The sequence below is a fragment of the Sinohyriopsis cumingii genome, chromosome 2, assembly GCF_028554795.1.
Source record: "Sinohyriopsis cumingii isolate HCF-2022 chromosome 2, ASM2855479v2, whole genome shotgun sequence".
Taxonomy (NCBI): Eukaryota; Metazoa; Mollusca; class Bivalvia; order Unionida; family Unionidae; genus Sinohyriopsis; species Sinohyriopsis cumingii.
In genome coordinates this window covers 76,272,038-76,285,761 of record NC_142962.1, presented here as the reverse complement: position 1 = coordinate 76,285,761, position 13,724 = coordinate 76,272,038, and the positions used below count along the sequence as shown (strand labels likewise).

The following is a 13,724-nucleotide window of genomic DNA, read 5'->3' as shown; positions in this document are numbered from 1 at the left end:
TGCTGACTGTGTTAAACTTTTTTTCAGATCATACCAAAAATGCTGAAACAGCGCGCGCGAGAAGTCGATTTAATGAGACTTGTCGTGGGAATCCTATTGAATGCGACTTGTCGCGGAATATAACTGCCTAGTTGTAAACCGCTAATGATTTCCTAAGGCATCAACTCCTTTGCATTACCTTTGTTTTTTATTTCATAGTTCTGCTATTGCGAGGGATACAGTTGTCTAAGATTCGCAGTCACATTATCTTACATATCATATCTTCTAAAGTTCGTGTTGTAGTATCAAACAGTACTAAAATGTGCCGTCATAACTTAAACACTTAGAGAAAATAACGAAACCATTTTGTCATTAATTTTAGTGGCGCAGTAAACCTTGGTTTTACAATAGCAAGCAGAATGCATTTTTTTAATAAAAATAATCATTAATAGTATTGGTTCGCTTTATATAGATATGTCAACGTCCTTACAACAGACAAAAAATGTTCACGAAACAGTCGTACAGTGTATATAAATACAGCAAACTGATACTTTGAGACGACCCGTTTACTTGAAGGAACGATTCGGTTCGCCTATCACTTGTGTCACTTTTGCATACAGTATTGTATGTCCTACAACGTGTGATACTGTTAAAGGACGCACAGTACTGATTGTATGGAAAAATGGGAACCAGCCTGGAAATGGGTGAAGATACAATTGAGTATGTATGGGTTTGGCTGGCCAGGATTGGTTAATAATGTAAGTTATGTTTTAGGAAAAAGAATCTTTTGAGAGCTTATCCTAATTGCAACTGAATACAAAATACAAATATTGTTTTATTGATGGAATTTCAGTCCATTAACAGTCTTTAAACACTCTTTACTAAAATTAGCACTTCACTCTTTGGTGCGGAATTGAAAGCACATGGTTCAAACACATAAAGGTCCAGCAAATGCCGCGGCTCATATCCTTTCTCTACACAGAAGCTGACATCCAGGTTTCGTCTTTCCTGATAAATATAGGTCTTATCATGAGCGCTCAGACATTTATTGAATTTTTAGATTTCATGGTGTTTGTACAGGTTTACTATGAGAACTGAATTAGTACCGTGAGTCCTTCAGCAATGAATCTCGTCAGATCATACTAATGTTCAATTTATTTTAGCTAGTTCAAACAGTTTATGTAAATTATGGTTAAACCTTTTGAAACTATTATAGTATCTGAGAGAAATATCAGATGTAAAGAGAGACTAGTGGTTAAAAACACTTTTAAAATGTCTACCGGTTCGTACAATTTCATTTGCAAATGCTTGCTTTGTTAAACAACAATTATAATAATAAACAACAAAAATATTTTGCAGTTATAGACCAAAACTTTGTTGATGCAATTTTTTTCTTTCTTTCTTTCTTCATTTTTTTGTATTATTTAAATTACATTTTTCTTGTTATTTCTTAAACACATTCTATAATTATTTTTTTCACCACAAATTTTATTATTATACTTTCCACAACAAACATTTTAGTCCATACATTGCATTTAATAATTATTTTATTTACTGTTATAGGTCAGTCCATACAGTTCATTGCATAGTTATTTCATTTACTTAGGAAAGTCCATCCATTTAATAGCATAGTTATTTCATTTACTTGTGTAGGAAGGCCATACACATCATTGCATAGTTATTTCATTTACTTGTGTAGGAAGGCCATACATTTCATTGCATATTTATTTCATTTACTTGTGTAGGAAGGCCATACATTTCATTGCATATTTATTTCATTTACTTGTGTAGGAAGGCCATACATTTCATTGCATAGTTATTTCATTTACTTGTGTAGGAAGGCCATACATTTCATTGCATAGTTATTTCATTTACTTGTGTAGGAAGGCCATACATTTCATTGCATATTTATTTCATTTACTTGTGTAGGAAGGCCATACATTTCATTGCATATTTATTTCATTTACTTGTGTAGGAAGGCCATACATTTCATTGCATAGTTATTTCATTTACTTGTGTAGGAAGGCCATACATTTCATTGCATATTTATTTCATTTACTTGTGTAGGAAGGCCATACATTTCATTGCATATTTATTTCATTTACTTGTGTAGGAAGGTCATACATATCATTGCATAGTTATTTCATTTACTTGTGCAGGGAGGCCATATATTTCATTGCATAGTTATTTCATTTACTTGTGTAGGAAGGCCACATATATCATTACATAGTTATTTCATTACTTGTGTAGGAAGGCCATACATATCATTGCATAGTTATTTCATTTACTTGTGTAGGGAGGCCATATATTTCATTGCATAGTTATTTCATTTACTTGTGTAGGAAGGCCACATATATCATTACATAGTTATTTCATTACTTGTGTAGGAAGGCCATACATATCATTGCATAGTTATTTCATTTACTTGTGTAGGGAGGCCATACCTTTCATTGCATTGTTATTTCATTTTTGCTTGTGTAGGAAGGCCATACGTATACTGCATAGTTATTTAATTTACTTGTGTGGGAAGGCCATGCATATCATTGCATTGTTATTTCATTTACTGGTGTAGGAAGGTCATATATTTCATTACATAGCTGTTTCGGTGTCCTAGTGGTTTGAACGTACGCCCTGGATGCGGGAGGTCACGAGTTCGAGCCCCTGCCGAGTCATACCAAAGCCTTATAAAAATGGTACTAACAGCTGCCTGACAAGGCGCTCAGCATTAAGAGGTCAGTGTTTAGACTGGTCGGCCTGGTGTCAGGATAATGTGACTGGGTTGGACATCATACTACATGTCTGCGGCATGATGTCCCGGTGCTAGACATCACTAGAAACTGCCACATTGCAGACATCGTAGCGATATGACTGAAACATTATTAAAGCTACAATCCAAATCACACCCGCTCATGAAGGAAAGTTCACAGATTTCATCTCAGAGCTATATCATGTTTTGAATCGAAAAGTCTATTAATTTCACTGCATTGCTATATCATGTTTTTGCATAGAAAAGTCCAAACATTTAATTGCATAGCTATTTCCTTTTCTTGCATAGAAACTTCCATACATTTCACTGCATAGTTATTTCATTTTCTTGCATAGAAAAGTCCATACATTTCACTGCGTAGTTATTTAATTTTCGTGCATAGAAACCCCATACATTTCACTGCATAGTTATAGGCAGCTGACCACTGAGATTCATGTTTTTCTGCTGAATTGTATTAATAACTTTTTGGTCGCGTAATTATATAACATAATTAATCATACATATATTACTGTGAAAACTCATCACCATCAGGTATCTATGAAAATAGATTAGATCTAACAAGTACACAAGTGGGCCAATTGTGAAATCAAGGTAAAATTTTGATAGTTTGTCCAAGTCCTCATTGTTACACGTGAAAATACCGATAACATCAAACTCTTGTGCGTCCGATACATGGTAGTCCCCCGTTTTAACGTTTATTAATTACATTATCATTACCTTTTTTCTTTTATTACAGATTTAAGTCCAATACAATACTGATGGTAATCCACGGATTTTTCCGCTTACTTCATAAAGGAGATTTATTGTTCTTCCACCCAATTCACGAATGCGTAGATGGTATGTTTTCTTTTTAATTGTTTTTGCTTTGTTCGTAATAAGTAAAAACATTCAGATGTTAATCTCGCTCTTCTAGGCAGAACTGTTCGCAACCGTGACATCATATTTTTTTTCGTGCTCGTTTGCAACCGGATACCAAAGGGAATTTCCAAGACGTTTTTCGTTTAATTCCGAATATTTCGTCCATTTCCTGGAAACTGCTGTCAGGGGATCAGTTTGCTGATTTCGAAATTTGTTTTTACTACAAATAATGCCTGGTGAAAATATTATGTGAAACCCTTTCGCCTGTGTTGATTTATGTGACTATCTCACGCCTCATTTCAATTCCATTATGGGTTTTATTCGGATTTCAATTTTCAGTCACTGGGTTCGTGCAGCACAAGGACCTGAAACAAACGGAAAAGCGATACAGACTAGTAGTTTTGGCTATTGTGAAAGTTACAGCTTAATGTAACTAGAAGACAGTGGATATTTATACGTTTTCTACTAAAAAGGCTCTACGAGGACCATACTTGCAATCGAACCAAATACAGTTACCGTGAACCACTCACTACCTGGACCTTCGAACAGTTTACCTTTTGTTTGAATCTCAGGATCGTTTCCTAATATTTTTGCTCCTTGTTGTCAATCCAGTATAGAACTATTTAATCTTTTCAAAATCAAAATATGTACTTTCTGGACCAGCGTGAAGCTGAGTGAGTGGTAGAGATTGTAGGTAGTGTATTACTGGAATGATTGTCGAGCTTTCAGCAGCGATTTTGTATGATATAAAATATATAATCTGCCGTTTAATCTCAGTGTAGGAAATCCAATAAACTGAACATGTAGATGCAACCAACGGACAGTTCTTCTATACACAATGCTTCGGCTGAGATCAAAGCAGTCTTTCAGAGAGGTTCTTTGACTCTTCTGTTTTGGGGATTTGTGATCTATGGCTATGTCTACGGCAGGACCGGCCCTATGATATGCCCTAGGGCCGGGCCTGGTCTATGGAACTTTAGTCAATGTTGGTAGATATCACTGTTTCATTAATATTTCACCTAGCTAATCTTTCAAAGTTTAAAATTGGCGGGATGTACTTATTTGAGAACGAAACGAAATAAAAATGTCGCTCGAGAAATGAAGAAATCCACATAAACCCGACACAAACAGTGTTGTGTTTTTGTGGCGGGTTGTTGTGTCTTTGGAACAATACCTGCAACCTGCAGTGTTTGAATTACCACTCTCCAATAAGTGGAAAATGCAGCTCAATCACTTCTTTGGCTGTTATATATATTAAATGGAGTGTCGTGTTTATGCTCGAATAAACAGTAACACAAGAAAGAGTGAAAACAACAAGCTTTGAAAAAAATGCAATAATTTATTTCCCTGGAATGTTTTGTAAAAGTAAAATATAAAAATAAATATGAACTAACAGTTTTAAGAATAAAATCCAAAAATAATCCAAGAATAAATTTTTAGTTGTCCTAATAACAAAATATTCTTCTGATTTCAAGTTCAAATCCCGACAAAGAATCCAAGATGGAAGACGATGACGTATGCTGCAATATGTAGTGTTGAAGTCTGCAGTTACTTGTAGAAGCAAGAATTATCACTCCGATTTTGGAAATCAAAATAAATTTCTTATAAGAACTGTCTTTGATTAAGAATCTCACATGGGAAAATAACATAATTAATCCTTTTGAATCCAAATAATTTGAAATAATTCCAATCCAAGTAATTTGAAATAACTCCAAATAGTTATTTGGAAAAACTGAGCGCAACTCAACCCATACTGCATGTGCAAATTGCCTGCAGTGAAAACCTACGTACCTAGCTGCGCAAATCTCAGCTAGTATACATGTAGAGCAAATTCTCTATAAACAAATTACACAACGACGAGTCTTGTCAGGCCTTACCTCTTTACGGGAGCAAATCTTCAGCTGTACAGGTATTGAAATTTAAGATTGTATTCTTTATCACTATTCGTTTTATGACAGAATTGTTTCATATATTAGATGTTTTAGAATTTATTCTAAATTCTACAGAGAGTCAATACCTAGGTTATACAACGCCATGATATTAGAAATGCTATAGTGTTGTTCAAGTTAGCTATTTGTTGTAACTGAACGGACAGATTTAATTTAATTATACGCTGCATGCATTGAACAATTAATGTAATGGGTAACGAATTTATGTACGCGCATGCGCAACATATATCAATGCAGAAGTACTTAACCGTGTCATATGTACTGCACGGTTTAGTTGTTATACTTTTAGCTGCCTTATATATGGTTTGGTGATGTGGAGTCACAGAACTCTGTGTGGTTTCTTGTGTCGTGTACGCTGTTTCTGGTGACGTTGGTTCGGAAGAGTGTACTGGTGTTCTCAATGCGAGGGACCAAGGCTTCGCGACCATCGGGTCTGTGTTGAATGTGAGGGCTCTCGACGGATCCTTCAACAGACAGGGAGGGGTGGACCATGCGTGGGGGTTCTTTGGCCATTAACTAGAACGGGTGGAACCGGAGATACATCTTGGACGTGAAATGGGCGCCACAATAGTTATATATATATATATATATATATATATATATATATATATATATATATATATATATATATATATATATATATATATATATATATATATATATATATATATATATATATATATATATATATATATATATATATATATTACGTGTTCAATGTTAGTGTTATTTTCACTATTGCTATCTGAGCAAAATTATATGCATTCACATTTCGATATCGCTATATGTGCGATAGATTCATAATTTCATGCATTCCCATTTCAATATCGTTATATGAACGATAGATTCATAAATTCATACATATTCCAATATCACTTGATGAATTAATGAGTTGATAGATTGATGAATAAATGAGTATTATATTGATAAGTGCATAAATCACATGCTTTGGTCACTCTTGGTGTTTAATAAGACCTTGTTTATATTGTGGTGTTGATCATATAATTTTATTTGTTGATCGGTGAAAGGACGTTATTCACGTTTGTTAAAATTCTATTCGTTAAATTCATCTTTGAGTTTTCTCGTTGAGTTACTTGTTGTTGATAGTTCCATGTTAGAAACTTTATAAATTTCCTAATCTGTTTGTTTATAATAGTGTCAGATCAGATTGTTCATCTTTAATTTGCATTTATAAATAAACATCTTATTAACGCAGTTGCTTTCGGTGTCTTCACTAATCCAGTCCCAACCCGGCTTCATCTTGTGACAGCCATAATCTTACCTGCAATCGACAGGAGTGATATGCCTCGATAGTTTACGCAGTCATCTTTGTTCCCTTTGTTTTCGTATAAGGTGACAATCATTGCGTCTTTGAACTACTGTGACATGGACTCCACCTCCCAAGTGTTGATCAGGATGGTGTGCAGTGCCTCAAGTACCTTTGGGGCCAGCTGCTTTGTAGTGTTCAATAGGAATTTCATCCGCTTCGGTACAACTGCGTCTAACGCTGCAGAGTCTACGGTTGCGGGCATATTCAGTATGCTGGAAAAATGTTCCTTCCACCTTTTGGTGATACTCTCTTTGTTCTTGAGCAGAGTGGTCTCGTCAGAAGAGATTATCAGCGTACTGCAGGCTTTCGACGGTCCATATACATTATTCAGGGACCTGAAAAACTCTTTTGAGTTGCTAGTGTCTGCATAATGCTGTCCCACCATCTATTTTGCATAATGCGGAGTTCTCTCTGGGCTTTGCTCCGTATGTATTTGAAGCGATCAAGTTTTGAGAATGAGTTAATATCGTTATACCATTATATATAGACCTCTCACTTTTGTTGATGTCGGATGCTTATCACTTCGTTATTTTCGTCAAACCAGTCTCGGTGGATTTTTCTTTTAGGTCATAGGATGACCTTCGCAGACTCACTCAGCATGTCCTTGAGCTGGTTCCAAGTTGAGGTTTGGTCACAAGTCAGAGGTCCGTGTGCAGTCAGTAGGTTTTCAATGTGAACTTGATATTTCTCTCTCACCTGCGGATGGTTCAACTTGTTGCAGTGTTGAACTTGATGCGAGTCTTTTTGAGCTGTGTCAGGACCATGTTGAGAAAAAGGATAGCCCTGACAAATCGGCTCCCCTCAAGGCGTTTGTTGTCCATACATCGCGGACATCTATGTTACGGACGATGATATAGTCGACCAGATGCCATTGTTTGGATCTAGGATGCCTCCAAGTTCCTTTATACTTGTTCTTCTGACCGAAGAGTGTGTTCGAGATAATCAGATTATTCTCTGCACATATCGACAGTAGAAGCAGTCCATTCGTGTTCATTTTTCCGATTCCATGCTGTCGCAATACTCCCTTCCAGCTTTCGTAGTCGTGGCCCACTCGGGCGTTAAAATCGCCAAGTACGAGGAGTTTGTCGAAAGCTGGGGTAACTTTTACGAGGGAATCGAGGCTTTCGTAGAATGCATCCTTGTCTTCTTCGCTGCTGGCCAACGTGTGGGCATACGAACTAATGATGGTGATATACCAGGGTTTAGAGAGGGGAATGCGGAGTTGCATAATCGTTAGTTCACATGTGTAATAACCGATGAGAATTGACGCAAAATCACAGTAGGAATTTAAAAACCGACTCCGTGGATTCTGTGTTCATCTTCTGTTTTCTCCTTCCAGAAGAAGGTGTAGCCACCTTCGGGTTCGCAGACAGATCCGACATCGGCTAGACATGTCTCACTAAGAGTGACAATATAAATCTTGTATCGGCCCAGTTCTCTGGCTACAAGGGCTGTTCTTCTCTTAGGCCTGGGTGTATCTTCTTCTTCCATGAGTATGCGTACGTTCCATGTACCGAGAATGAGTTTGCTTTGTTTATGCGTAAACATCTTTGGCTGCAGTGGATAGCCAGGTCTTCTTTTGTGGACCCACGTTCCCACTGCACTCCACAGTGCATTGCTGAACCGCCTTCCTTGCCGTTGGATCTTCTGATTGATTTCATCCACTCAGTCAGTAGGAGCAGCCTTTGTATGCTGGGTTGAGCAAGCCCCTAAAATCAGCGGAAGGCTCCTGGCCTACCTTCTACCCTCACCTTGTTTAACCCGCCCGTCGAAGCGGTTTCCCGGTGTGTGGCCACTGTCGCATGAAAAGAGTTACTAGGAGCCACAGGTGAGAGTTGAGAATCAGGGGAGGACCAGTGTGAATGAACTACCCTTGGGAAGGCACGACAGGTTCCAACCATCAGAAGTACTACCTCTCCCTGTGACCCCAAACACCCCAATTGTACTATACGTTGCACACTACCATTAAATGGGGTCCAGGTTTTCTTGATTGTCTGTCGTTGTTTCAATCATTAGCCTGTATTAGTTGCCCCAGAACCAAAGCACCTGATTGACATTGGCCAATCTCGTACTGCGAGACGCTAACTGTTTAAGTGTTTTAATGGATAATATAAAAGTAGTGCCACTCGTCATAGATTTAATTATACTTTAGTGTTTCATAGATATAGAGGGACTAAATATGAAAAAGTGTTCATATAATAAATGACATTGACATTATCTGGAAATAAACCAATAATGTTTTGAAAGCAGGGGATGGTGAAATTGTCTTGGTGGTATAAGTATGGTAAGAAATGGAAATTGTGGGAATTAAGATAATTTACAACATTGCACAGAGTGTACTGACATTCGATTACTTCTGATGGAGTAGTTGTCACCCATTTAAACCAAACAATACAGTGTAACATTCAGGAGTCACTGATGAAGTCAAGCCCGTGCTACAAAGTGGCGTGGATACTATGGCAGGCTGGAATGTCAGTTGCTAAGATGTCACTGAATATGAAGTCAGATTTCGCATAGTTATCCATTAACTGGACAGGTACAGAAGAATTGACTAAAGCACACATGTATGTATCAATGAATTACACCCATCATAATTTTAGGAGTGTAGTATGGTGAATCCAAATCGCTTGTCCTGTATCATTGTTTAACAAATATTTTTGGTTTGCTTTATTTATTTTTTGAAAACTTTCATTTAAGGTTTGAGCGCATCCTTGGCAATCACCCGCTGTTGCCTTTGCAGAGTGTGTTAATAATGTACGATACTTATTGATTCAGTATAACAGGTGCTTTTGTATTTATTATCATTACACATAGTCATCCAAGCAACTTCCTAAATTCCATGAGTATAAGCGATTCTATTTGGTGATATGTGCTTCATCCTTTAATGTCCTTTACATATTTTACCTCAATAACCGTATGCATTCTTATATGCTGGATGTGTGTGTGTGTGTGTAATTCAGTTTCTTACTTGAACAACTTTAGTCATATCGCTATGATGTCTACAGTGAGACAGTTTATAGTGACGACTAGCACTGGGACATCATGCCGCAGATACGTATAATCGTGTCCCACCCAGTCACATTATCCTGACATGAGGCTGACCAGTTCTAACACCAACCTCTTAATGTTGAGCGCCACGCGAGGCAGCTGTGAGTACCATTTATGTAAGTCTTTGTTGGATATGTAAATGGTTTCCTACAAACAAAGCAACAGTTAAGAGCCAAGGATGAGAGAATTTAAAAACGAAAACACTGCTCACACACAAATACGAATACATCTTTGCATTCCTTGTACTTCCATTGTGTGCTTGTAGGGTGGAACTCCAGTTATTTTTCAAGTCATGGCCTAGGGGTAAGTACACAGGCGAGGGAACTCCCACCTCCCCCAAAGGCTAACCCCCCGCCAGCAACTTTAATACTAATCCTTTGTTATGCAATTGCAAGTGGGGAAGAACGGTGTATATCTAAATAGTTTTTTAAGATATGACCCATGGCCTTAGTCCAGACGACACACCATCTACTTCCACCACCATCCCATCCCAAATGTGTGGCTTATTTTTGTCATGTTTGCTGGTTATGCTCTTTTCTTGAGGCAAATACAGCAGCTATACTTTTATTTAATGTAATTAATGCTCTGCAACTTGGTACGTTATTATGGAATGGGGATCTCAAATATTGACAGTTATGGAATGGGATTTCAAATACTGACAGTTATAGAACGGGATTTCAAATATTTACAGTTATGGAATGGGATTTCAAATAGTGCCAATTATGGAATGGGATTTTAAATATTGACAGTCATGGAATGAGAATCTCAAATATTTACAGGTAGGTCACTATTGCTTTCATCGCCCCTAGGTTAGATCAAGAGATAAGATCATATTTTATATCTCCCCCTAGCCTAGATCAAGTGATAAGATCATATTTTATATCGCCCCCTTGCGCAGGTCAAGGGACAATATCATATTTTCTATAGTGGCCACGAGGGGGGGGGGGCTAAGTGGTCTAAAGTGCTCGCCGTTACCAATCACTGCTATCTCACCTCTGTCCGCCGGGGTTCGAGTCTCTGGCTCGGCCAGTGTGGGTATTTGAGAAATTTGTCAGTAGCGGCGCTTGTGTCGGTGTTTCTTACCGGGGTTTATCCGGATTCTTCCTCCACCAGTTATACTGGCCGCCCATGTATAGCCTATCATGTATGGAGATCACCACCATAATTCTTTGCGTGTATTTTCTAATCTTCCTTGATGCATTATTGTAAATATCCGCTTGCGAGTGCTACTTTCATAATTCTATCCATGTACATTGTATTCTTCATTGATGCAAGTGCTGCTTTCCTTCTGCATTATTGTCAATGGCTGCTTGCAAGTGCGACATTCATAATTTTAGTCATGAATTTTCTATTCTTCATTGATGCAAGCTGTAAATGGCTGCTTGCAAGTGCTTATATCCGCTTTCCTTCTGCGTCACTGTATCTTGCAATTTGCCAACCGCTGAACTGATTCTGTAGTTTGTCGTATGGCAAACGCTATGTCAGTTATTACAAGTTTTGTAAATTCTGTTTATAAACTTGCCATATTACAATTACATCATTCCAACTGCTATTTTCATACAAATTTGGCCTTGCAACACTGTAAATACTAAGTTTTATCAGTATAGTCTTTGTTGTCCAACTCATGTCTTCATCTGTTGTCATAATGGCATACAAGAGATTAGCATGGCATTATGACAACAGACGGCGCTCTAAATTTCTAAAGCTGTTCCGTCATCAGAAATAATTATTGCTCTACACAGAGCTTTACGGCGTTCATTTTGTGTCGATGAACATTGCAACTCTTTCAGTCCCTTTCTGTAAGGTCTTCTTTAGTAACGAAGTTTTAATTGTTCTCTAAAGCCATATGCTTTCTCGAAAACGCATACACTACAGCAGGGTGGTCCATCTTATTCAACCCCAGTTTTGACGCACTTAAGTATTTACTTTCACCGTTTAAGAAATCTACTTCTTATTGATATCTCTCATTACTTTGGAAACATTAGTTATTTTAGCAAAGTAAGGATCATAAATGACAATGATATACTCCCTCGTACTTTTCTTAACGAACTTTCATCAGACGATCCCTAGCTGTAAGGATCTTATTGTACGTCCCCCATTTTGACCCACCTCACAGACATCTTTTCCTGTGATACTATTGTACATAAGCACCGTCGAAAATAATATACTTCAGAATAACATCAATAACACATAAAAAAAATTAAATGCAAAAATGATATTTAAAAAAATTAAGCATTCCTAAAGGTTTCTTATTCTTATCACAATCTTTAGTTTGGAACATATTTTGTCGCAAAAGTCGAAATTATCAAATTGTGGAAAATCCTCGTCGTATCATTATAAAAATGTTTACTTGCGATTAGAAGTAAAAGTGGAAATAATCAGAGACAAAATACGAAATGTTACAGGAGATTTGACTTGTACTTATTGTAATTCTTAGCATTATCAAACAAATTAAAAATAATAAATTGGTTCAAGAATTTAAAAAATATAAATATAGCACCCTTAGGTTCTAGTTATTCAGCTACTCTTTGTCACATTAAAGATTCAAAACAAAACTTTAAAATAACTTTTGAAATATGAGCATAGTGACGCATGATTCCGACTTATTAAGTGTGCTGCTTCTTGAAATATTAAAGTAGTTTAGTGAATTATCTATGATGAATTTCATTAAGTTATTGTAACTGTATACATGTATCCTGGATCGATGATGTGTTTTTGGACAGTCGTAGGGTCTTTCCTTCAGCAAGTAACAACAAGAGGAAAAACTCTACTGATCTTACGCGATAATTATTACAGGGTAGAATTTTAATGATCACATTCTTTATATTTAGTTTTATTCTGTTTAATTGCTGACGTATTCTGGGTAGTTGAGGGTCTTTTGGGACATTCTTTTGCTGTTTTAGGGTAGTCATGGGGTCTTTCATTTGGTGATAATTACCAACATGGGGAAAAATCTCTCCTGATCTTAACTTACTCGATAATTATACAATTTATAGAATTTTACTGATCACTGTCTTAAGGTTTGATTCATTATAACTGTATACATGTATCATGGGTAGGTGAGAGTGTTTTCGGACAGTCGTGTGCTAGCCCCATGACTCTAAACTGTTGGATGTCTAATTCATGCATAAGTTGTTGGATATAATCAAACACAAAATTGCTGGACAGATTTGGGGTTGCAAACAACTGTTAAAAGCATTGCCTAAACTTTTAGAACAGTTTTTGCTTTAATATTCTTCAAAGGAATAGACTATGGAAATCTTGAGGACGCGCACATTATGGTCAACACATATTGGTTGCTTGACTTTGTATTGGTTAAGGAACCGACAGTCTACCATTTTTCTGCTAATTGGCTTGTCAAATGGTCAAATGCAGGAGTAGGTTGCAGATCTGCCTTTGATATCTTCTGATTGGGATTTCCTACCATTTGACAAGTGTGGCAAGATCTATGGTACTTATATACATCACTTTTAATTTTTGGCAAATAAAAATTATTCGAGATCTTGTGACACGTCTTACTGACACCAAAATGACCAGCTTTATGGAGTTGTATGGGCTAGACTATGAATTTCCTGTATAGACTTAGGAATGACATTTTGATTGCTCAATGACCACTCATCACCAGCAGGTACATCAGGTGGTCTCCACTTTCTCATAATAACCCCATTTTTCACAAAGTAACAAACTGGTACTTGTGTGGCTTCAATTTCTGAAATGCAGTCTTGTGTCTTCTCTGAGGAATATTACTTGGGAGCCTATAACTCACATTAAAATGTCAAACATGCTAATAAAG

The 13,724-nt window shown here is 37.0% G+C and overlaps 1 protein-coding gene across 10 annotated transcripts in view; it reads left to right on the top strand.

Annotated features, from left to right (window-relative positions):
- Positions 1–13,724, top strand: part of LOC149805219 (uncharacterized) — a 139,959-nt gene that overhangs the window by 99,573 nt on the left and 26,662 nt on the right. For 4 of the 10 annotated variants that reach the window (XR_016418315.1, XM_089948516.1, XM_089948503.1 and 1 more), the window contains one exon: positions 3,483–3,583. Coding sequence is in view for 7 of the 10 variants with exons in the window: in XM_089948516.1 (XP_089804642.1) it covers positions 3,483–3,583 (101 nt within the window). In the remaining 3 variants the exon portion in view is untranslated. Of the gene's footprint in view, positions 1–3,482; positions 6,769–13,724 lie in introns of those variants that run through there. The other 6 variants (XR_016418307.1, XM_089948544.1, XM_089948522.1 and 3 more) reach the window with 4 other exon arrangements.